Source organism: Microtus pennsylvanicus, chromosome 13 (assembly GCF_037038515.1).
Source record: "Microtus pennsylvanicus isolate mMicPen1 chromosome 13, mMicPen1.hap1, whole genome shotgun sequence".
Classification (NCBI taxonomy): Eukaryota; Metazoa; Chordata; class Mammalia; order Rodentia; family Cricetidae; genus Microtus; species Microtus pennsylvanicus.
The window spans coordinates 65,683,531-65,704,936 of NC_134591.1; the positions used below are offsets into that span (position 1 = coordinate 65,683,531).

At 51.4% G+C, this 21,406-nt stretch overlaps 3 protein-coding genes and 1 non-coding gene across 5 annotated transcripts; 1 reads left to right on the top strand and 3 right to left on the bottom strand.

The window, feature by feature from the left end:
- Positions 1-9: 9 nt before the first annotated feature.
- On the bottom strand, positions 10-11,967 carry Cnksr1 (connector enhancer of kinase suppressor of Ras 1). 2 transcript variants are annotated; one of them, XM_075946056.1, is made up of 21 exons: positions 11,742-11,967; positions 8,847-9,004; positions 8,550-8,731; positions 7,778-7,862; positions 7,325-7,366; positions 7,144-7,248; positions 6,141-6,200; positions 5,963-6,025; positions 5,584-5,682; positions 5,444-5,505; positions 4,907-4,980; positions 4,676-4,782; positions 4,567-4,597; positions 3,963-4,135; positions 2,620-2,693; positions 2,369-2,440; positions 1,617-1,690; positions 1,413-1,474; positions 1,235-1,319; positions 969-1,150; positions 10-644 (listed from the first exon to the last, which is right to left on the bottom strand). In XM_075946056.1, the coding sequence occupies exons 1-21, from the start codon at positions 11,932-11,934 to the stop codon at positions 369-371; spliced, it is 2,259 nt and encodes a 752-aa protein (XP_075802171.1). In that variant the 5' UTR covers positions 11,935-11,967; the 3' UTR covers positions 10-368. The 2 variants fall into 2 exon arrangements, with proteins under 2 accessions (XP_075802171.1, XP_075802170.1); XM_075946055.1 differs by having other exon boundaries at positions 6,141-6,215.
- On the bottom strand, positions 9,980-10,084 carry LOC142834515 (small nucleolar RNA SNORA44). The gene has a single exon (XR_012907606.1). It is a non-coding gene; the product is annotated as a small nucleolar RNA SNORA44 (small nucleolar RNA).
- Positions 11,968-17,529: 5,562 nt separating the features above from the next.
- Positions 17,530-20,198, bottom strand: Znf593 (zinc finger protein 593). The gene is made up of 3 exons (XM_075945932.1): positions 19,890-20,198; positions 19,618-19,680; positions 17,530-19,530 (listed from the first exon to the last, which is right to left on the bottom strand). Exons 1-3 carry the CDS (start codon positions 20,087-20,089, stop codon positions 19,389-19,391), a joined length of 405 nt encoding a protein of 134 aa, XP_075802047.1. The 5' UTR covers positions 20,090-20,198; the 3' UTR covers positions 17,530-19,388.
- Znf593os (ZNF593 opposite strand) lies at positions 18,512-18,964 on the top strand. The gene is made up of 2 exons (XM_075944624.1): positions 18,512-18,556; positions 18,818-18,964. Exons 1-2 carry the CDS (start codon positions 18,512-18,514, stop codon positions 18,962-18,964), a joined length of 192 nt encoding a protein of 63 aa, XP_075800739.1.
- Positions 20,199-21,406: the final 1,208 nt, after the last annotated feature.

Genomic DNA, 21,406 nt, shown 5'->3' on the forward strand with positions numbered 1-21,406 from the left:
GGGTTCATGGTGGAGAAATCAACTTTATTTGGTAGAAAAGCATCTCTCATGTGAAATAAATGCCCACCCAGATGTGGCCTGGGAAACCCTTCCGGAGGACCCGGGAAGGCAGGTATATCCCAGATCTGAGGATGGGTTAGGGAATCTCTACAGCACAGAGAGGAAGGCCATGTTCCCTCCACTCCAGGGGACACATGAGCAGAAACTGTGGAAGCCCAGGATAGGGGGATTGGTCTGGAAGTAACTCCAAGGACCAGCACTACTTCCAGCCTCACACAGACCCCTTGGGCATGCTGTCTTAGACATGTCAGAGGCTGGGGATGACTAGCCCTCAGGGTCAGAAGTCCGGAGCCAGGCCCTAGCCAGGGTCAGAGGTCAGGAGGTTGGAGGCTCTTCTCCGAGGTCAAAGGAAAAAGCTGAGAGGGCTCCTCGGGGTCAGAGGCAGCGGGCAAGGGCTGTGGGGACTGACCTCTGGAGTCAGAGGTTGGGGCTGAGGAACTGTTCTGGGCCCGTATCCCTCCCCAGGTGCTCAGGCCCTCTGAGTACAGCTCCTGATTCCGTTCCTTCCACTGACGGAACTTTGCTCCCGTGAGCTCAGGGTCATCCAGCACTTCCTCCAGGGCCCGCAGTTCCTGCAGCTTTGCCTGAAGTGAGAATAGATGGCAAAATTCACCTCAGGAGGGACAGAACCCAGAACTAACTTCATGTCCTGTGCTCAGCACCAGGGTACCCCGGCCCAAGAGCCTGGGTTAGTATCTAGTCTCTATACGGAACCTTCTAGAACTTGGTTCAGGAAACCCTTAAGCCTCAAATGGAGTATGAAGCCCAGAACTGGGCCCCAGAATCAGAAAGCCAGGGCTTCGAGCCTTCAGTCTACCGTCTGGAGCTCACAGTGGAGCTGGGAACCAGACACCAGGGCCAGAAGCCCAGAGCCTCATCTTTGCCCATGCCCAGTGCTCCCAGCTCACCTTGAGGGTGCTCTGTAGTGCCCGCACGCGATGCGCTCGCTCATTGAGATGAGGGTCACGGTTGCGCCGCATGAAAGAGCTCCGCCACTGCTCATGAGTCAGGGGCTGTGGCTGCCCCAGGAGGGACACACCCCCCTGCCTCAGTCCCTGAACCATTCCTTCCAGCACCCTGTCACTGCTGTCTGTGGGAGCGGGATGCAGGATGAGAACACGTGAACATATTCGGGACATCTACGCAGCCCAGTGCCCTTCTCCCCGCGCAGCACCTGCTGAAGAGCCAATGGATGTCCTCGGACTCTGCGACGGTGAAACCGTGGGTGATGGGTCACTCCAAGCTGGAGCCAGGCTAGGCTGCGTCAGAGCAAAGGAGAGCAAGGATGAGCCGGAGCCCCCCACATCCTGCTGCCCAGCCCCTATGTCCTCGTGTGAAGCGACACTACTCACCGAAGCGGAGCGGGACCCAGCCTCCTCATCCGGGTCTTCGGCTTCTGTCTCGCTGTAGCAATCTACAGTGGGGAGTCGGAGAACCACATGGTGGCTTTAGGGAGGCCAGGGAGTGGGCCAGGGGATTCGAACTCCAGCACCCAGCCTGGGAAAGGCAGGAACTCAGTGATGTCTGGGCCCCTTCTCCCACGCTGTGATGCTCACCTTCTTCCCTGGCAGAGGCAGCCTGGCCTGGAGTCTGGTACTTGGAAATGCAGGTAATGAGATGACGTACCCACCTGGAGAGGAAGGAGCATGTGGGTTGTGGAGTTCCCATTCACTGCAGCCCACTTACCTCTGAGCTTTTCACCCTTTACCTACAGTTTTTAACATTTTTCCCGAACTTTTTTGAACGGTACTGGAGTCTGAGTGTAAGGAAGCAAGGATACGCTCTATACTGGACTCTATCCTCTGTTCTCTTCCAAGTTCTTTTTTCTTTCTTTCTTTCTTTTTTTTTGTTGTTGTTTTTTGAGACAGGGTTTCTCTGTGTAGCTTTGGACCCTGTCCTGGAACTCGCTCTTTAGACTAGGCTAGCCTCGAACTCACAGAGATCCACCTGCCTCTGCCTCCTGAGTGCTGGGATTAAAGGCGTGTGCCACCACCGCCTGGCAGTGTCTTATTATATTGCTCTGGTTGACCTGAAACTCACTATGTAGCCCAGGCTGGTCTCACACTTGCAATCTTCCTGCCTTAGCTTCCTAAGTGCTAGAATTAAAGGGGTGAACCACCATGTCCCAGATCCACAGATCTGACCCTCATAGAGCAACTTAGGTTGAAATTCTCCTTTGCCCATTCTGCAGATGACGAAACTGAGGCTTTCTGAGAGCTGCAGTTTGAGTCCAGTCTCCTGAGCCCAGCTTTTGAGCATGTGGAGGCTGGGGACCTCATGGGAATAGGGAAGGGGAAGTAATACTCACATGCTCAGATCAGACAGGGTCTCAGCAGCAAAGACGAAGGGCTTGTACACATCATGGGTCAGCAGGAACACACTGCCGGCAAGCAAAACCAAGTCACAGCCTCCTCTGGGCATGCCCATTCAGAACCCAGAGAGAGTTGGATCAGGAATCCCAGCCACCTGCCACATGTCCACCCTACCCCACCCTTCCTCTCCCTTTTTCTCCCCATCCCATCCCATCCCATCCCATCCCATCCCATCTCAAGACTTAACTATTTTTTCTTCTGGTCCTGTCCACTCTCCAGACTGTAGTTGGAGATGTTGATAAGCCCTTCAGCCTTTTCATCCTGGGGGATCACAACAAGAAGGTCAGCACTGAGTCCCAGGTCAGCATGGGGCCCCAGGTCACCATGGAGCCCCAGGTCAGCATGGAGCCACTGAGCCCTCAAGCTCCCTAGTAACCTGTCTGGGTTTCTAGAGCTCAGGGCAGGAGGTGTGGCCAAGGGGCACCTCTGAGCAGGGAAAGGAGAGCAAAGGTACTAGAAAGATAGCCAAAGGGGAGGAGCTTGCTCAGACAGAGCCTCTCCCAGGAGCTGCTTTGTGTCCTAAGTCTCTTCCCTTCCTGGTTTTCCTTTCCCCTTTCCCCTTTCCCCTGACAAACATTCAAACACAGCTTTCCAAAGAAGCTTCTGGACTCCCTGGATTAGATCAGACACCTCTCTGGGCTCCCACACGTTGCCTGGAAGTCCCTTCATCCTAGCAGATGGCCCATTGTCCTTTTCCTCCATGAGCCTCTAAGTTACAAGACTGGCAGGGACTATCCAAATCTCCTCTGTACCCCCAAGGCTCTAACTCAGAGCTGGGTCCAGTATGCAGGCACCTGGATGTCTACCGAGTGAATAAGTGATTGAGCGGCCTATCACTAAGTTGGATAGAATATCAGAAGAAAAGGGAGGTAAGGAGAATAAAAATGATTTTCCCTACACTTAAAAAAAATGGCTTGCATTTATCTATTGTGTGTGCGTGTGCGTGCATGCGTGTGCGTGTGTGTGTGTGCATGTGTGTGTGCGTGTGTGCATGCGTGTGTGCACACCCACCCTTGCCCAGAGACACATGGAGATCAGAGGACAACTTGCCAGACTATGTGAGTTATGGATATTACATTATTATTATTATTATTATGGTTTGGTGACAAGCAATCTCATTGGCTCTTTTCTTCTGAGACATGAGTCTCACTCTGTTGTTTGGGCTGGCCTGAAATTTGCTATGTAGCCAAGACTGATGCGTGTCTGTGCACACATGTGTGCCTGGTGCCCACAGAAGTCAGAAGGGGCGCTGAATCTCCCAGAACTGGGATTAGAGACAGCTGTGAGTTACCACATGCGGGCTGGGAACTACACACCAGTCCTCTGCAAGAGTAGCCAGTGCTTCGACTGCCGAGCCAGCTTTCCAGTTCACCTACAACCTTCTCTTACACACGGATGAACTCATTTCTCTACCAAGCCACCCCACTTTACAAATGGAAATACTAAGGCCTAGGACTAGGTATGGTCCTTCCCTGTGTAAACAGATAAGAATTTATCGTGGTACCTATGCAAGTGTTCATGGGGTCTCACCTGGGGTTGGCGGTACCAGTAGAGGTTGTGTCCTTTGAGTACAAACCAGCAGCGGCGCCAGCGTGGGCCCATAAAGCCACCGGGTACCTTGCGTAGTAGAAGCCATCCGTCACAGTCCGGCAGGCCCAGCTCCCGGCAGGACACTCGCCGGCGGCTCAACCTTGTGGCCATACCTGCCCGACAGAGCAGAGCATGCTGAGGGCCCAGCAAGCATCCCTCACTCAGTCTCCTTGCCCCCACGGGAATCCCCAGTAGAACTGTCTGAACTCACTCTGCACTCACAATGTCACAAATGGCCTCAGGTGGAGTGACTTTAGAGAGGCTGGACATACAGCGTAGTGGTAGAGTGCTCTGGGAAGCTCTGGGACACGCACATGCACGCACACACGTACACAAACACATGCACACCCACACACCACCTGAGATAAAGCTGACGATCAGAGGGTACTTTCTCAGTCTCAGAGCTAGCAAGAGGCCTAGGCGAGAAGCAGGGGTCCATGGTTCCAGAAAAGACTGTTGTGTCGGAAGCATGTGTGTGCACTGAGGGGCCCCGCCCAGCCCTGTAAAGATTTCTAAGACCCCACCCAGTCAGGGGCGCTCATACCTTTTGATTTCTTCCGAGCAAGGGTGGAACTCTGCAAAGACCACAAAGAGCTTAGAAAAGGTTCTAGAGCCAGAGCCCATGGCCCTCCTTGCTGAGTCCTTGAGTTTACCTGGTCAGAGTGTCCAGATGTCTCCGGAGACTCTGCTGTTATTTCTGAAACAGTGCCTGGGGCTGGAGGGGGCGTGGGCAGGGACTCAGTGTCAAGGGAGGCAGAGTCTATCAGGCAGGGAAGAGAGAGAAGGGAAATCCATGAGCTCAGGGCCCAGGCCTGTGGTTAGGAAAGTCAGAACGGAGATGCCTTTTCCAGGGCGTGTGCCACCTGCTGGCGCTGGGAAACTACCTGTCCAGGCAGAGCTTGTTCCAGGACTTCCATCTGCAGACAGGTTGAAGGCAAAGAGACCTTCGGACGGAACCCTGCGGAAAACAAGAGGACAGGAGATGAGCCTATGGTCCCTGCTTCAAGAATACCCAGAAGTCGGGCCCGACTACTCACTCCTTTAATCATAGCATTTGGGGGGCAGAGGCAGGTGGATCTCTGTGAGTTCGAGACCAGTCTGATCTACAAAGTAAGTTCCAGGATGGCCAGAGCTACACAGAGGCACCCTGTCTCAAAAACCAAAACAAGGGCCAGAGAGATGGCTCAGAAGTTAAGGACACTGACTGCTCTTTTAGAGACCCTGGGTTCAATTCACAGCACCCACATGGCAGCTCATAACTGTCTGAACTCCAGTTCCAGGGGATCTGATACCTTCACACCAACTCACATAAAATAAAGTTTTTTTTTAAAGAAGTAGTACACATTAAGCTTTTTTTTTTAAAACAAAACAAAACAAAACAAAAAAAAAACCAGACACACCCAGTAGACAGAACTTGTTACCTGGGAGATAGTGGGGTCAGAGGCAGGGACTGGCTTGGCAGGTGAGGGGAGTCCAGGGGCGTCTGGGAACAATCAAAAACAAAGTGACAGAGCTGCCCACGGGAGTAAGAAAGCAGGCAGGAGTGGTGGGGGGCAGGTACCTGAGAAGGGGTCTCGGGCACTGGGATCTTCTTCAGCACCAGGCTGACCCTTCCTGGCTCCCTCAGCAGCTCCATCACGTTCTTGTGGGACCAGCCCACCTGGGGGACAGGGACACTGAGTGAGGTTCTAAACTGCCCAGCAACTCTTCCCTGTCAGGAGCGCCCTCTCTGTCCACCTTCAGGGAGCCACCAGGAGCCTCTTTAACTGAGGAAAGGCCAGGAGTCACCCTGAGACCTTCCTGTGTTGGCGCATGTCAAGCAAGGCAGCTCCCACAACCCTGGTCTTCACAAGGGGCAAACCCCTCAGGCGATGTTCCTGTTGCCCCCCACGAGCCTCCTCAGCACTCATCCGCACCACCTTGCCCCCTCCCTCACTCACCACCACCTGCTCATTGATCTGGACAATCTCATCTCCTGGCAGGATCTGGGAGCTGGCAGGAGCCTAGAGTGAGGAGAAATGGAGCCAGAGAATGGGGCTTTCCTGGACCTGAAGTTGGCATGGCTTACAGCTGAGAATTCAAGGTAGGCACGGGTGGTGAGAGTGGTGGGGCTCTTACCTGGGCACCTACTTGGGACACAAAGTGTAGGCAGTTGCTGGTGGTATGGATTTCTAGATCCTGTAGAGATAGGAACTAAGTCAAGAAAACCAGGGTTGAGCAGAGCCAATGGGCAGGACCTCACCCTGGGCACCAGGACTCTAAGATAGACAGAATGGGTGCAGAGCCTCAAGATGGGATTGTAACTGCTGTGTAACTTTGGGCTGTTTGGCGACACACACACAGACACACACAAACCCATAAGGCCACAGGAAAGCTGTGTCGCTGATTTCTGAGGTAACAGAGTCTCAGAACTTTTCCTGAAGGGAGAATGGGGGATGACATGGGGTTGGGGGTCAGGGGGAGCAACTCTGGTTTCCTTTGTTTTTTTTAATAATTTATTTTTATTTGATGTGCATTGGTGTTCACCTATGTCTGTGTGAGAATGTCACATCTTGGAGTTACAAGCAGTTCTTAGCTGCTCTGTAGGTTCTGGGAATTGAACCCGGGTCCTCCGGAAGAGCAGTCAGTGCTCCTAACCGCTTAGCTATGGCTCCAGCCCTAATATTTATTTAACTTTATTTTATATGCATTTGGTATGAAGGTGTCAGATCCCCTGGAACTGGAGTTACAGACAGTTGTGAGCTGTCAAGTGGGTGCTGGGAATTGAATCTGGGTCCTCTGGAAGAGCAGCCAGTGCTCTTAACAGTTGAGCCATCTCTCCAGCCCTAACTCTGGTTTTCTTAACTGGTCAAGTTTAAAGTGTAAGCGTTCCCTCCCATCTCTATTAATCTGCTCCAGAACCTTATCAGGGCTGGGATGTCACCCAGGCCACACTAAATAGCCCCTCTGGCTTGGGAAAGGTGCCCAGCAAAGGTGAGACTCCAGGTAGGTCCTCTGGGCCCTCAATTAAACACCTGTACACAACAGACTTAGCAATACAAGATGCTGGGACTCCCGGACCATACTTCAGGGCTCAGCCAAGGCTGTGGGTGGCTGCAGGAGAAGGTGAGAGTCAACTCACTGAAGGGTCATCCAGCTGCACCTGCTCCAGCACAGCCCTCTGCTCCAGCAGCTCCTCTGGGCTGCAGCTCAGGATGTTGTGGCAGATCCCGGCCACGTGACTGCACTGGGGGAGGAGGGCAGGTTGTCTGGCTGAGTCCGAGTCCATATCCTAGGCCTCCCCACCCAGCCCTGAGACTCACAATCCTCAGGATGCTCCTTTCCTTCTCAGCCTCTGGGCAGTCCTGAAAACAGAGAGTACAGGAGCCCCCTTTTAGATAGCAATGGGGGGGGCATTTTCTCCTGAGGACACGGGGAGAGACTGAGAAGAGCCTTTGATGTTCCTCACTTGCTTTCTCTAACTGGTCTCCTTGGCAGAACTAGAATGGTCTCAGTGTTCAACGCCAAGGTTTCCGTTCTCCAACGTGACACTTGACTCAATTACTACCCACGTCCTCTCCTGCCACCCTTCCCACATGTCCCCTGAACTTCTGCCAGAGACATCCCACGACCCACCCCATTGCCTGTTACCCCATTCCCAGAGGCAGACCTTTTCCTGTGCTTGCTCTCCCCACCCCCAGCTCTCACACCTAATCTTGGTCTGATTCACAGGTTATAAAAAGCTCTGGGACCTGGAGTGGCCCCTGTCCTCCTACCTCCTGCAAGACCTGGCCCAGCTCCCGGCACAACACACCAATGTCTTGGCAGGCAGAGAAGTCATTTAACTGCGAGAAGAGGTACCTGACAGGAAAGACAATTAAGACACTGTGTTGGAAATAATTCCTCACCTGAGAAGTGGAGACAACTCCTACCTCGGTGCGCTGGGCTCAGCACAAGACTTTTTTGTCCCGTGTGTGCCAGGCCCTGTTGTTGGCACCAGGGAGACGGCCATCAAACAGACAGTTCTATTATTAATGACTTAACTTCAACTGTTCTGAGTATTACAAATGTAAGGGTGATGAGGCGTCCCTGAGGAGGTGATACTTGAGGTAGGACATGTAGGACAGACAACTGCCCACAGAGGGGACACTCTCTATCCAAGAGCTGTTGAGGGACCAGGGAGATTGTTTATCCCTAAGGTGCTTGCCTACAGTGGTGAGGGTCTGAGTACCTGAGTTCAATACCCGGGACTCACACGGTGGAAGTCGAAAACTAACTCTTACAAGGGATGCTCTGACCTTTGCATACACTCCTGTGCAACCCCCCCCCAAACACCCCCATGCACACAAATGTCAAACATGCAAACAAAAACTCAACTGTTGATAAAACCATTGGGACGACAAGCTCCAGGGTGGGGCGGGAAGCAAGGTGGCCCAGTGTCCCTGCACACTCTTGGGTTTGCTCTGACATCTGATCCAGAGATAGGTACTGTTTTTCAGTCCCAGGCCCCAGGATGAGAAGGGTCAGAAGTCAGCCCATCCCTAATACCTGTTGAGCCAGGAGAGGAGGGATTGGGCTTCCCGCACCAGCTCCACAGCAGCTGTGAGGACATCAGAGGGAGTCTCGGGGTAGTTTCCCAAGCGGCCTTGGACCAAGCGCTGGAAGGCCTGGGTCCTTTCTAGCAGCCCCTGAGCCAGGCTCTGCAGGTTCTCTGTAGGTAGCTTGGAGCCCTGCATCAAAAACGAGCATCTTACTGCCCCTCAACAGCCAGCCCACGTGGGCAAACCCCTAGACTGGTGGATGCTACGACCAGTGTGGCGGATGCTGTGGCCAGTGCTTACTCACCAGGGCCCGGAGTTGTTCCACCCCATCTAGAATGAGCTCCTGGTGGCCCAAAGGCCACACAGTCAGAGCCTCGAGGCTTTGGGGACAAAGCTGCAGCAGGTACTTTCCAGGCAGCTGCCAGTCCTCAAAGGGATAGTCCTGCAGAGCATCATCAAGGCCTGGAGCAAGGGGTCAGCGTGGAGAAACAGGTGTCATTACCACTCTGAGGTTCCATTACATCAGAGTTCTTCCCCTTCTACCTGTGGCTAATGACAACCCTGAGACCCGGGCTGGCTTCTGTCCCATCTCGCAGTTGATGCTACTGAGTTGACAATGGTCTACAGCAGCCACTCTAGCAAGTGTGTCCAACCTGCTGGCATTGCCATCTACCAAATTCATGCTCAAACACCTTGCAATCCAGTTACCAAAAAATAAAACAAACAAAAGAGGCGAGCGTGATGCTCCAGTGGTTGAGAACTAGACACGCTGCTCTTGCTGAGGACCTGAGTTTGTTTCCCAGGACCCCCATCCCCCGAAGGCAGGGAGAGCTGAGTGGGAGCTAACACTTAAGAGAGTCCTGTGCAGCCGGGTGGTGGTGGCGCAGGCCCTTTAATCCCAGCACTCGGGAGGCAGAGGCAGGAAGAGGCAGGTGGATCTCTGTAAGTTTGAGACCAGCCTGGTCTACAGAGTGAGTTCCAGAACAGGCTCCAAAGCTACAGAGAAACCCTATCTCCAAAAAGCAACAAAACAAAACAAAAACAGGAGAGATGACTCAGTGGTTAAGAGCACTTCCTGTTCTTGCAAAGGGCCCTGGCTCAGTTTCCAGCACCCACATGGTGGTAGCCCATAACCATTTGTAAGCGCATACATACATGCAGGCAAAATATTCATATACATTAAGGAAATAAAAATTTATTTATTGGGGCTGGAGAGATGGCTCAGAGGTTAAGAGCACTGACTGCTCTTCCTAGAGGACCTGAGTTCAATTCCCAGCAACCACATGGTGGCTCACAACCATCTGTAATGAGATCCAGTGCCTTTTCTGGAATGCAGGCAGAACAGTGCATACAAAATAAATAAATCAATCTATCTTTAAAAAAAAACCTGCCTGCATACAAAAAAAAAACAAAAAAAATTTATTTATTATTTTCAACATATATAGGAAAGTTGAATGGCAGCTGCAGGCACTGTACTGGCCTGGGCTGTCAAAGTCTCTCCAGTTACTCTGGCATGCAGTTGAAGAGGAAGTAAAAATTTAAAAGTAAAGCCGGGCGATGGTGGTCCACACCTTTAATCCCAGCACTCGGGAGGCAGATGCAGGTGGGTCTCTGTGAGTTCGAGACCAGCCTGGTCTACAAGAGCTAGTTCCAGGACAGGCTCCAAAGCTTCAGAGAAACCTTGTCTCGGGGGAAAAAAGTTAAAAATAAATAAAATGGGAACAATGAAAGCACCTGCCTTCTAACCCTGTGTTTTAGACGACTGATGTGTACCATCACACTATTGCCAGGTGGTCCACTGTGACCTGACTTTGTGTGAGGCGGTGTTTCAAGAACTTTACCCTGAGTCAAGTGTGGTGGTGCGTGCCTTTAATCCCAGCACTTGGAATGCAGAGACAGACAAGGGGATCGCTGAATTCGAGGCCAGTGTGGCCTACAGAGTGAGGTCCAGGACAGCCAGTGCTGTTACACAGAGAAACAAACCCTGCTTCAAAAATTAATAAATAAAAAGAACTTCACCCATATTTGTAGCACGAATTCTAACTGGTATTACTAATGAAAACCCAGAGTCAGATATTACAAACAAAATATCACTACACGTATCGGCACATTGATCTTCACGTTTCTAGAAGGCGGGAACGATGCATCATCCCTGATACACAATGGGAGACCTGATGGAAGGAGAGACAGTGGCTTGCTCACGCCTCCCACCTCACCGGGCTAGACTGTCCCTGGGGAATGTGTGTAGTCATCGGGTGTTTCTCGGTCCTCCTGTGACAGTAAGAGTCCTGACTGGCAGCTCACTCAGCCAGGGTTATTTGGACAACTTCCTCCCCATGTTAAAGGTCTCCCAGGAGACACCAACACTGAGTGACACATGCCAGTCACATCAGCATGGTCACATCTTGTCTAGTTTCATGGTAGAGAAACTGAGACCTGTGCTCACACACCTGCTGAGTGGCGGCGCTGGCCTGGGCCCCAGCCTGGGAGCGTGATTGCAGCTCGGCTGGGCTGCTCACAGCTGCCCCTGTGAAAGCAATGACAAGCTTCCCCACTCCCTGCTGCGGTCACAGAAGGCCCCCAGTTCTCTGAGTCTGCCTGTGTTTGTGTCTCCTGATCGCCTGGGGAGTGATCTTCCCTCTGCCGGCAACCCCAGGGTGGGGCTGCGTTCACCCCCCCTTCAGAATGGCTGGGGTTTCTGCTTCCCTCACTGCCAGCCTCAGGTTGAGGAGAGAAGCGACACCAGGGCCGGCCCTGTTCCAAGACAGAACAAATCACTTCCTGGCCCTGGACCTGTTTGCACTTCCGAAAAATGGGCTTAATAAAAAGCTGGCAGGGCCCTGGGGCACAGGGAAGATGACGGAGATAAAGGGGGCGTGGGCCACCAGGGCCACCCTGTTTTGCCTATTACTGCACCTGCCCGTCGCCACCCTGGCAGGCGCTTGAACATACAAAGCCATACAAAGATGTGGAAAGACCCTTTCCTGCGTCTTAGGGCCTCTGGTGTGGCCTGGCCTATGTCTACCAGCACGGTGCCTTTTCAGAGGAGCCTGGTACACTGGTACATGGCAGACCGTCTATAAATACCTGTTGACTAACAGACTCGGCAGGTTCTTTCCCCTTCTCCCCCTCCCTACTTTCTGTTCAAAGGACACCACACTATTCCCTTCGAGCCCACCCCTGCCCCCAGCTCACCAACCTCTCAGCCAAGCTGCCACCTTCCCAGGGGTCCAGGCGTCCACGGGCTCCATGCTGAGCTCTGCCCGTGGCGTCCAGCCCCTGCAGGAATTTCCGCTCCCAGACGGAGCCCGGAGTCCGCCGGGCTGGGCCAGGGCGGGGCCGCCGCATACCTGGACCCACGTGGCCACCCAGGTGAGGCGCTGGACTGCCATTGGCCCCCGTCTGTCTTCCTCCTGCCCTGCCCCTTTGGCATCCTAGGACTTTGGCAGCTACGCCAGCGGGCTCCGGGGTTGACGCCACGGGGGTGTGACTCGGGCAGTCCGGAACTGGCAGGAGATTCATCTCGAAACTGGCCTCACCAGGAGGATCCCTGTGAGTTTGACGTTAGCCGGGTCTACACAGCCCGAATTCCAGGCTAGCCAGGGCTGCGTAGGGAGACTTTGTCTAAAACAACAAAACAAACAAAAACTGGCCCCATCTCCCAGCCCGGGATTCTGACCTCTCAGCACCTAAAGCAAAACAACAACAACAAGAGAACCTGGTGAGTGGTTGGTGCAGAACCGAAGCGCATGGGTGGCCTCATCCCCGACTCGGGGGTCCCCGGATACCTCTTGTTATTGCGATCCGGAGTTGTTGCGCTGACAGCTGACCCGGTGCTCAGTTTCAGGGCACTGTCCTTGCTTCATGCGACATTTGTGAATATCGGAGGAAATGGCTTTACATGTTTGGAGACCTGGTCACGGTGACTCCGGTTAGTAACCTCCGGGCTCTGGCCTGGACTACTGAGAGAGCCCTTCCAAAAACAAAAATGAAACAGCAGAAATGAAAACTAAGTAAATAACAGTCTTCAGAGAGGGCCTCTGCCCCCTCTTCTTGTGACCCCTTGACAGTCTGTTGAGAACTAGAAACCCTTTCTCAATGTAAAACTTTACATTAATTTAGTTATTATTTATTTTAGGGCACAAACAGCCTTTATTGGTAACAGATGAAGAGGAAACACGCCAGCCGTTCACCTGGAGAGACATTTGCAGACGCGGGAGCTGCCTCCTGAAGGCACACTTACTGTTACCACAACTGTTGAGAAGCTGTTCGTTCTTGCCGTGGTGCTCAGTCTGCTCTCCAACTCATGAATGGATGGTTCAAGTGATTCTCCTGCTCTGGCTTCAAAAAAAAAAAAAACCAGGGACCACAGTTTGTATCACAGAGCCAGCTAGAATAATGCTCTCAAAAACAGCACAACTCGGGCTGGAGAGATGATTCAGCAGTTAAGAGGAGCTGCCCTGCAGAGAACCCCAGTTCAATTTCCAGCACCCACATGGTGACTGACAGCCATCTGTAACTCTAGTTCCTGGGATCTGATGCCCTCTTCTGGCCTCCTCAAAAGCTGCATGCATACACATATATGTAGACAAAACACCCAGACACACAAAACCTTTTTTAAAAAGGTGGTGGTAATACGTGTCTTTAATCCCAGCACTGGGGAAGCAGAGGCAGGTGGATCTCTGTGAGTTTGAGGCCAGCCTGGTCTACAGAGGTAGTTCCAGGACAGCTAGGGCTCTTACACAGAGAAACTCTGTCTCAAAAAACAAAACAAAACAACAAAAACAAACAAAAGAGCACGAAACACTTTTTAGGATTACACCTTTAATCCCAGTACTTGGGAGGCAAAGGCAGGTGGACTCTGAGTCTGAGGCCAGCCTGGTCAATATTGTGAGTTCCAAGACAGCCAGGGATATGTAGAGATACCAGTTCAGGCACCCCAATAAAAATTGTAATGTTTATATAATATTTTAAAGAATGCTGGGCAGATTTGGTGAAATACCTGTCTCTAAAGGCAAAACAAGGGCTGGAGAGGTGGCTCAGTGTGAAGAGCGTTGTTTGCTCTTCCAGAGGACCTGGGCTCAGTTTCTAGCACCCAGATGGCAGCTCACAACTGCCTGTGACTCTAGTTCCAGGGATCCTAATAAGATAAAACAGTGGATTATTGAATCTACTTTTAGAAAGCAACTACTAGTTTTAAATGTTTTATATTTGATTGGACTTTTATATATTGTATACAAATTTGAGATTATTACTATTAGGTTTTTTTTTTGTTGTTGTTAATTTTCGAGACAAGGTAACTCTGTAGCTTGGAGCCTGTCCTGAAAATCCCTCTGTAGACCAGGCTGACATCAAACTCGCAGAGATCCCCTGCCTCTGCTTCCCAAGTGCTGGGATTAAAGGTGTGCGCCACCACCACCCTGTGTGAGATTAATTTTGTTAAAACATACTGTACGTATGTTTCTAATCTTGTTCAGGGTATTCTACCTATACAGCTCATTTAACAATGTAATGCAAAGCAGGGGGGTGGTGTCAAGACCAGGAGGGATAGCCCTTCAGAAAATCCTGTTTCACAGAAGAGTTTGTGGGATATGCTAGGCCTGTTGGTGTTGCAGAGGAACTTTGGGCGACTGTCCAGGCAGCCGGCTGTTGCTGTCATTTCTCACACTTTCTGGAAGTCGCTTGTTCACAATTCCTGCTTACTCAGGTAATATTATTTCCTTCTTGGGTCTGTGAGAGAGCTGAAGACTAGAAAGTTATAATTTTCCTTGCTTACCTGATGTAGCAAGCAAGTCATGATAGAGAGTAAATTAGGAGCCGGGTGGTGGCGCACACCTTTAATCCCAGCACTCGGGAGGCAGAGGCAGGAGGATCTCTGTGAGTTCGAGGCCAGCCTGATCTACAAGAGCTAGTTCCAAGACAGGCAACAAAGTGACACAGAGAAACCCTGTCTCAAAACACCAAAAAGAAAAAAAAAGTAAATTAGGTACAAGATTTTGGACTCAGATATGAAGTATTTTCTCTGAACTTGTCAAATGCAAATGGATTAGACATTGTTGTATTATATATATATTGTATACAGTCATTGTACTTATTGTAGTTTTCCTTATATTAGTTATAGCTTTTTTATTTTAGAACAAAAGGGGAAATGTAGTATTATTTCATTTGTAGTTTAACAAATAAAGCTTGCCTAAAGATCAGAGGGTAAAACAGCTGCCCTGGTTAGCCTTACAGACCAGGCAGTAATGAGATACACCCTTAATCCCAGTAATAGCCACACTAGTTTGCCCTAGTGCATGCCTTAAATTCCAGCACTAGAGAGGAATATAAATCGGGAGGAGACATCTCTCAGGCTCAGTCTCTTTCTGAGAATCCCTAGAGGCAGGATCGCGATTTCGGACTGAGTTAGAGGTCAGAGTCAATGGCTGGCTGCTTTGCTTGTCTGGTCTTCGTGTTGAACCCCATTATCTGTCTCTGGGTTTTAATCATGCTACAGGATCCAGTGACCCCTTCCTGCCTGTGAGGCCACCAGGCATGCAAGTGGTACATAGACATACATTCAGGCAAATGCTCATACACATAAATTTTTTATCTTAAAAAATAGCCGGGTGGTGGTGGTGACACCGGCATCGCATGCCTTTAATCCCAGCAGTGTAGAGGCAGAGGCAGGCAGATCTCTGAGTCTGAGCCATCCTGGTCTACATAGTGACTTCTAGGACAGCCAGGGTTACGCAGGGACTCTGTCTCAATAAATAGGAACATTAAGCAGGGGGGGTGGTCTGGCTTGCTTCTTACTTTTTGTGGTGCTGGGCATTGGACTCTGTGCCTTAGATGCTGGGCATGCGCTCCAACACCACCACACCCCTAGTCCTTCCTTTCAGACTGATCAGCAAACAACCAAAAATAGAGAATGCAGAAGCATGATGAAGTCTGGGTCACCAGAGTGGGAACAGCTATGGGGTGGCCATTTGGTTATCTAAGTCTGCTGTGGAGACCCGAAGTGGCCAAAGGTCGGAGAGTTTGGGACTCCTTTTTTTTTTTTTTTTTTTTTTTGGTTTTTCAAGATAGGGTTTCTCTGTAGCTTTGGAGCCTGTCCTGGAACTAGCTCTTGTAGGCCAGGCTGGTCTCGAACTCACAGAAATCTGCCTGCCTCTGCCTCCTGAGTGTTGGGATTAAAGGTGTGTGCGACCACCACCCCGCTGGAACTCATTTCTTGTTCCTTTAAGGTTATTGTACTTTCCCTTAAAGGTTCCACCTAGTTGTAAATCAGAGTTCTGGTGTTTGGTCTAGGGCCTCGTGAGTCTAGGGAATGGGTGATGAATGTAGCCCGTGACTTCCAATCTGTATGTTAATGCAGTCTTTTGTCTTACTCCTACCTTTTGGGTTCAGGAGTATATTAACCAGTTGGAAATTAAACGTTAGCGAATTTTCAGTACTCACTGAAATTCCCTCCCGATATTATCCTATATGTTTCTGCGTTTTATTATTTTCATTTGCGTCTTCATATTCTTTACTGTATGTCTAAATCCCCATGCCTCCACTCTGGAGAAAGGTATTTTTGTTGAGGATGCCCCCAACAGTGCTAGACACAGAAGACTACCTAAGCAATGGTGGTTATGTGACAGGCCTGAGACAAAGAACGCCATCAGGACCACCATAGTTTGAAATAGTTGTACGCTGTTTCTCTGCTTTTCAGTCTTAGGAATCCCAGAAGGCCTGAATTTCCCTATATAGAGGATGATCTTAACCTAATGATCCTTCTACTGGGTCCTGGGGTTACAGACATAAGATGCTACATTTGGTTTATGGGGTGCTGGGGATGGAAGTGCAGGGCTTCACACATTGACAGGTTTGAACTCTGAGTTTCATCTGTCTTCTCTGTAGTATTTGTCTGTTTTTGAGACAGTCTCTCTTTGTAAACCTGGCTGTTGCGGAACTATGTAGACCAGGCTGGTCTCCAATTCACAGGGATCTTCCTACCTCTGCCTCCAAGTGCTGGAGTTACAGACTTGTACCACCATGCCCAGCTAGTTTCTATCACTTCTTTTTTGTGATGCTGAGGATCAATTCCAGAGCCTGCAAGTGACAGGCACTCGGTCACTGTGCCACACACTTAGCCCTCTGATTCTTTGGGCAGATAATCTTTGTTTGTTTGTTAGTTTTTGGAGACAGGGTTTCTCTGTAGCTTTGGAGCCTGTCCTGGAACTCACTTTGTAGATCAGGCTGACCTTAAATTTACAGAGCTCCGCCTGCCTCTGCCTCCAGAGTGCTGGGATTAAAGACATGTGCCACCACCGCCTGGCCCATCTTTATACAGATTCTACACAGTATTTGAAAAAAAAAATCATCCTTATTGACATTTTCTTTTTCTATTTTCAGCAGTTGGTACTTTTTTTGTTTTTTTAAGATTTATGGGGGCTGGAGAGATGGCTCAGTGGTTAAGAGCACTGGCTGCTCTTCCAGAGGTCCTGAGTTCAATTCCCAGCAACCACATGGTGGCTCACAACCATCTGTAATGAGATCTGGCTCCCTCCTCTGGCATGTGGGCATACATAGAGACAGAATGTTGTATACATAATAAATAAATCTAAAAACGATTTATATATGCTGTTCTGTCTGTATATATGCCTGCAGGCCAGAAGGGGGCACCAGATCTCATTACAGATGGTTGTGAGCCACCAAGTGGCTGCTGGGGATTGAATTTAGGATCTCAGGAAGAGCAGTCAGTGCTCTTAGCGGCTGAGCCCTCTCTCCAGCCCCCTTTCTGTCATTTTCACAGAGAACAAAAAGCTGGGTGTGGTGGTGCACACCTTTAATCCGAGCACTTGACAGGCAGAAGCAGATGGATCTCTGAGTTCAAAGGTAGCCAGGTCTACCTTGTGAGTTCCGGGACCGCCAGGGTTACGTAGAGACCCTGCCTCAAAAAAGAAAAAGAGTGAGAGGATAATGAAATACACAGAAGTTGCTTATAACAATGACACATAGACTATATTTTAATCAGTTAATCTTTTAATACGTTATGCAGGCTGTCAGAAAAGCTCTGTGGATAAAGGCATTTGCCGCCGAGCCTGATGAGATGAACTGGACTCCCAGGGCCCACATGTGGAAAGGAGAGAGCCCCTTAAGTTGTCCTTTGACCTCCATGTCTACACTGCCACACACGTGTATACGAACACACACACAAATAGACCCAATTAAAATTTTAACACATTATGAACAATTTTTGTTTTTCGAGACAGGGTTTCTCTGTGTAACAGCCCTAGCTGTTCTGGAACTAGCTCTTGTAGACCAGGCTGGCCTCGAACTCAGAGATCCGCCTGCTTCTGCCTCCCGAGTGGTGGGATTACAGGCGTGCGCCACCACCACCCGACCATTATGGGCAATTTTATCTGCATAAGCAGATCTCTTTCAAAGCCCACACAAGAGAAGTGCTTGTGGAAACTCCATCTTGTGGGGAAGGTGAAGTGACCCCTCCCTTCTAGGTGGTTGAATTTACAGAACCCAGATGGAAAAGTGGCTAACACGTCATTCTTCTGCTGAATGCTGACTGGTAGCATCGACTTCTCCAAGGTAGGAGTACGGTCCAGACCAGGGCTGAGGAAGCCTGCCCAGAACCTGGTTACCTGGATTTCTGGGCACTGGCAGCCAAGGCTTTGCCTCCATGCCTGGCCTGGCCTCTGGCGAATGGGGGAGGAGCTGCTACTCAAGCCTGATGCTGATCTCTCCTGACAGCTGCTCCTAAGGCTGGCAAGGCAGGGGGGAAGGGACCAGATTTAAAGATCCAGCTGCCCCGCCCCCTGCCAGACCCGGGGGAGCCAGCGGTGGTGAGCATCCTGAGCACATAGTGCCCAGGCAAAACAGGCCAGGGACCCCGATGCCCCGATTTCCACCTCTTGGGATACCCCGCGCAGCATTTCATCATTTCTGCTCCCACTCCAGAGGCCGACAGGGAGACCAGTGCCCCCCACTATGAGATTTCGCCGCCTGACCCCTGGCTACTTCCGGGTGCTACAGGTAAGAACCTCTAAATACTAGCTCTGCACCACCAACCTCTTTCTCCTGGTCTCATGGCGGGGCTGATACCCCCAATGGCCAGACTGTCACGTTCCCTGCTGCCTGACTAGCCAGGACCCAGATGGGCAGTGAGGCGAGAGGGATTGGGGTGGAATCTCCCTGGGGCAGAAATGGCGTCCGTATCTTCTCCACCCAGCAACACCATTTTATCCCCTTCCTTCCTAGAAGTCTCAGTTGGCACTTCACGTTCACCCTCTGCAGATGCAGGTGGCTGGGGAGCTGAAGGCGGAGCCCCGGAGTCCGCTGGTTGGGATTGTGGCTACAATGTTGGCTGTCCTCGGGTTAGGCGGCTCCTGCTATGCCGTGTGGAAGATGGTGAAGCAGCGGCAACCATCACAGGCCCCGTGATGAAGCAGGCGGCCTCTCACCCAGGCTTGGAGGTAGGTGACCGAGGGGAGAGGGCCGCAAGCTCAGAAAACCACGTTTTTCCCCTTTGGGATCAGTCTCCACCATCGCCAGAAACACAGAAAAAAAACTTCTCCTATTCCCCAGTTTTACACTGCACCTGGACTCCAGCCCCAATTCAAAGAAGGCAGGCGGGGGTACCTTCCAAAGCTGGACCGGGTAGGGAATAGACATCTTGGCTCAGAAACCCTTGAGGGCTGGAATCTGGAGGACTGGAAGGGAAGTTAGAATCGGAGGTACACCCTCTTGTCCGGGTCCTTTATTTTGGGTAGAACATCCAGAAGAGATCATCTCCCCCAAACCCTCAGTCTAGCCGCTGAACCACTCACTGTCCATGGAGTTTCTCTGCCCTGCATCCAAAGGCCCCTCAGGTGGAAGTGTCCATCTCAGGGATCTCAGTGGACACTTCTGTGGGCACGCCCAGGCGCTGGGGGGGCACATAGGAGCCCATGCCCGCTGCCCTCTCAGCCTCTTCCTGACTGTAGGGTTCGATGCTCAGCTGCTTCAGCCTGGGAGAAAGAAGAGTTTGGAGCTGATCGGGTGCAAGACCTACCTGCATGGCACCGTCCACCAACCCTCTCCTGATCCCTTCGTACCTCTTCTTGTGGTCTTTGGATCGGAAATGGGTCTTCAGGTTGGCAGAATCGATGAAGTACCTCCTGCAGGAATGTAGGGTGGGGGTATAAGAGTAAAGAGGTGAGGCTTTTCAAGTATGCCTACCTCCCTGGCCCCAGCTCTTTCCCGGACAGATTCCGAGCGCGAAGAGACCCACGGGTGCCAAGACTGGAGACCCCGCCCGGCTCGCTGCCCGGTCTTCCCCGCTCTGGGCTGGTATCTCAGACCCTGCTCGGCCCCGGCCTGGACTCACGCGCAGGCCAGACAGCGATGCAGGCCGCCCCCTGGCAGATCCGGGTCGGGCTCGGCGTCCAACTCCAGCTTGGCCCGTGGGAGGCCCTGCGGCCGCAGCTCGCGGTGAATCTCATCCAGGTCCGGCCGTCGCTTCTTGGCCTTCATCTGGCGCGCTAAGGAATGTGCTCGGTGCGCGCCGGTCCGGCGGGAGCGACCCATGATCAGTGACACGAAGGCCGAGGAGCAGGGTAGTACGAAAAGATACACACGTGCTGCCGCTTCCGGGCCGCCCAATGACGTCACGAGAGGTCCGCCCAGGGACGGAGCAGGACTGCCCGGACCGCCTGTGATGACGTCAGGACGGACTGGTGACTTGAGCGCCCCCATGTGGTCGTGGATGATAGTGACTAGGCTCTTGCGGGGCAGAGGCGGGCCTGGGGTTAATGGATCCTACTATTCTGCCAGAGCCATCATCACTTCCCGGTTTCCACATTTTGGATAGCACATTTTCAACACCTCTAGAAAACACTGATGTTTGTGCCATGAATAAAGTATTAAGTGAATGAGAATAAGTTTGGAATCATGGATGGAGCACCCGGTGATACTCCTAGGCTCTAACAAAGGGCCCCTTCTCACCTCTCCCCCTCCCCCGTTATTTTCTTGAGTCTCTGTCACTTCTGTCTTCCACTCCCATACAGATATATGGGATAAAGGGTGGAATTGTTTCCCAGAGAATCTAGCCCTTGGGGTTCTGACAGCTTCTGGTTTTGCTCTGTTGGTTGGGTTTTCAGTACTGTGGATGAAACCCAGGGCCTCATAGATGCTAGGCAGGCGGTCTAAAAGGTGGGCTACATCCCCAGTCCAAGAGGAAGTGTCTGTAGAAAAACCTCCGTCTCTGCTTTCTTTCTCTACCAGGCTCCCAGGAGAGGGATGGTAGGGAAATGGGGAAAAACCAAGAAGTGTGTGCTTAGAGAAGGGAGAGGGCCAGGGAGCCTGGCCTGGTGCCGCTCAGGTTGGTCAGACCCAACTCCACAGTCTGGGGACAGAGGATCTCAGCAATAATTCAGGGTTCCTGCTCTTTGGAACCAGTTGCCAGGAAACAGGGAGACAGGCACGTGCATCCCTGGGGAGAACAGGTTTCTAGGCCAGACAGAGCAGTGAAATGGAAGCCCAGAGTGCAGACTGGAGGCCTGGGGCCTGCCCACTCCAGCGGGGCCATGAGGAAGGCACACATGGCTAGTATGTCCACAGTCATAGGGTGCAAGCATATGGGTCCTGGACTCAAGAGTTTGCGTGTAAAACTTTCCTGCAGCTATTTTTTTTATAATAACTACCCCTTTTTTAATATTTATTTATTATGTATACAATATTCTGTCTGTCTGTATGCCTGCAGGCCAGAAGAGGGCACCAGACCCCATTACAGATGGTTGTGAGCCACCATGTGGTTGCTGGGAATTGAACTCAGGACCTTTGGAAGAGCAGGCAATGCTCTTAACCTCTGAGCCGTCTCTCCAGCCCCCTTCCTGCAGCTATTTT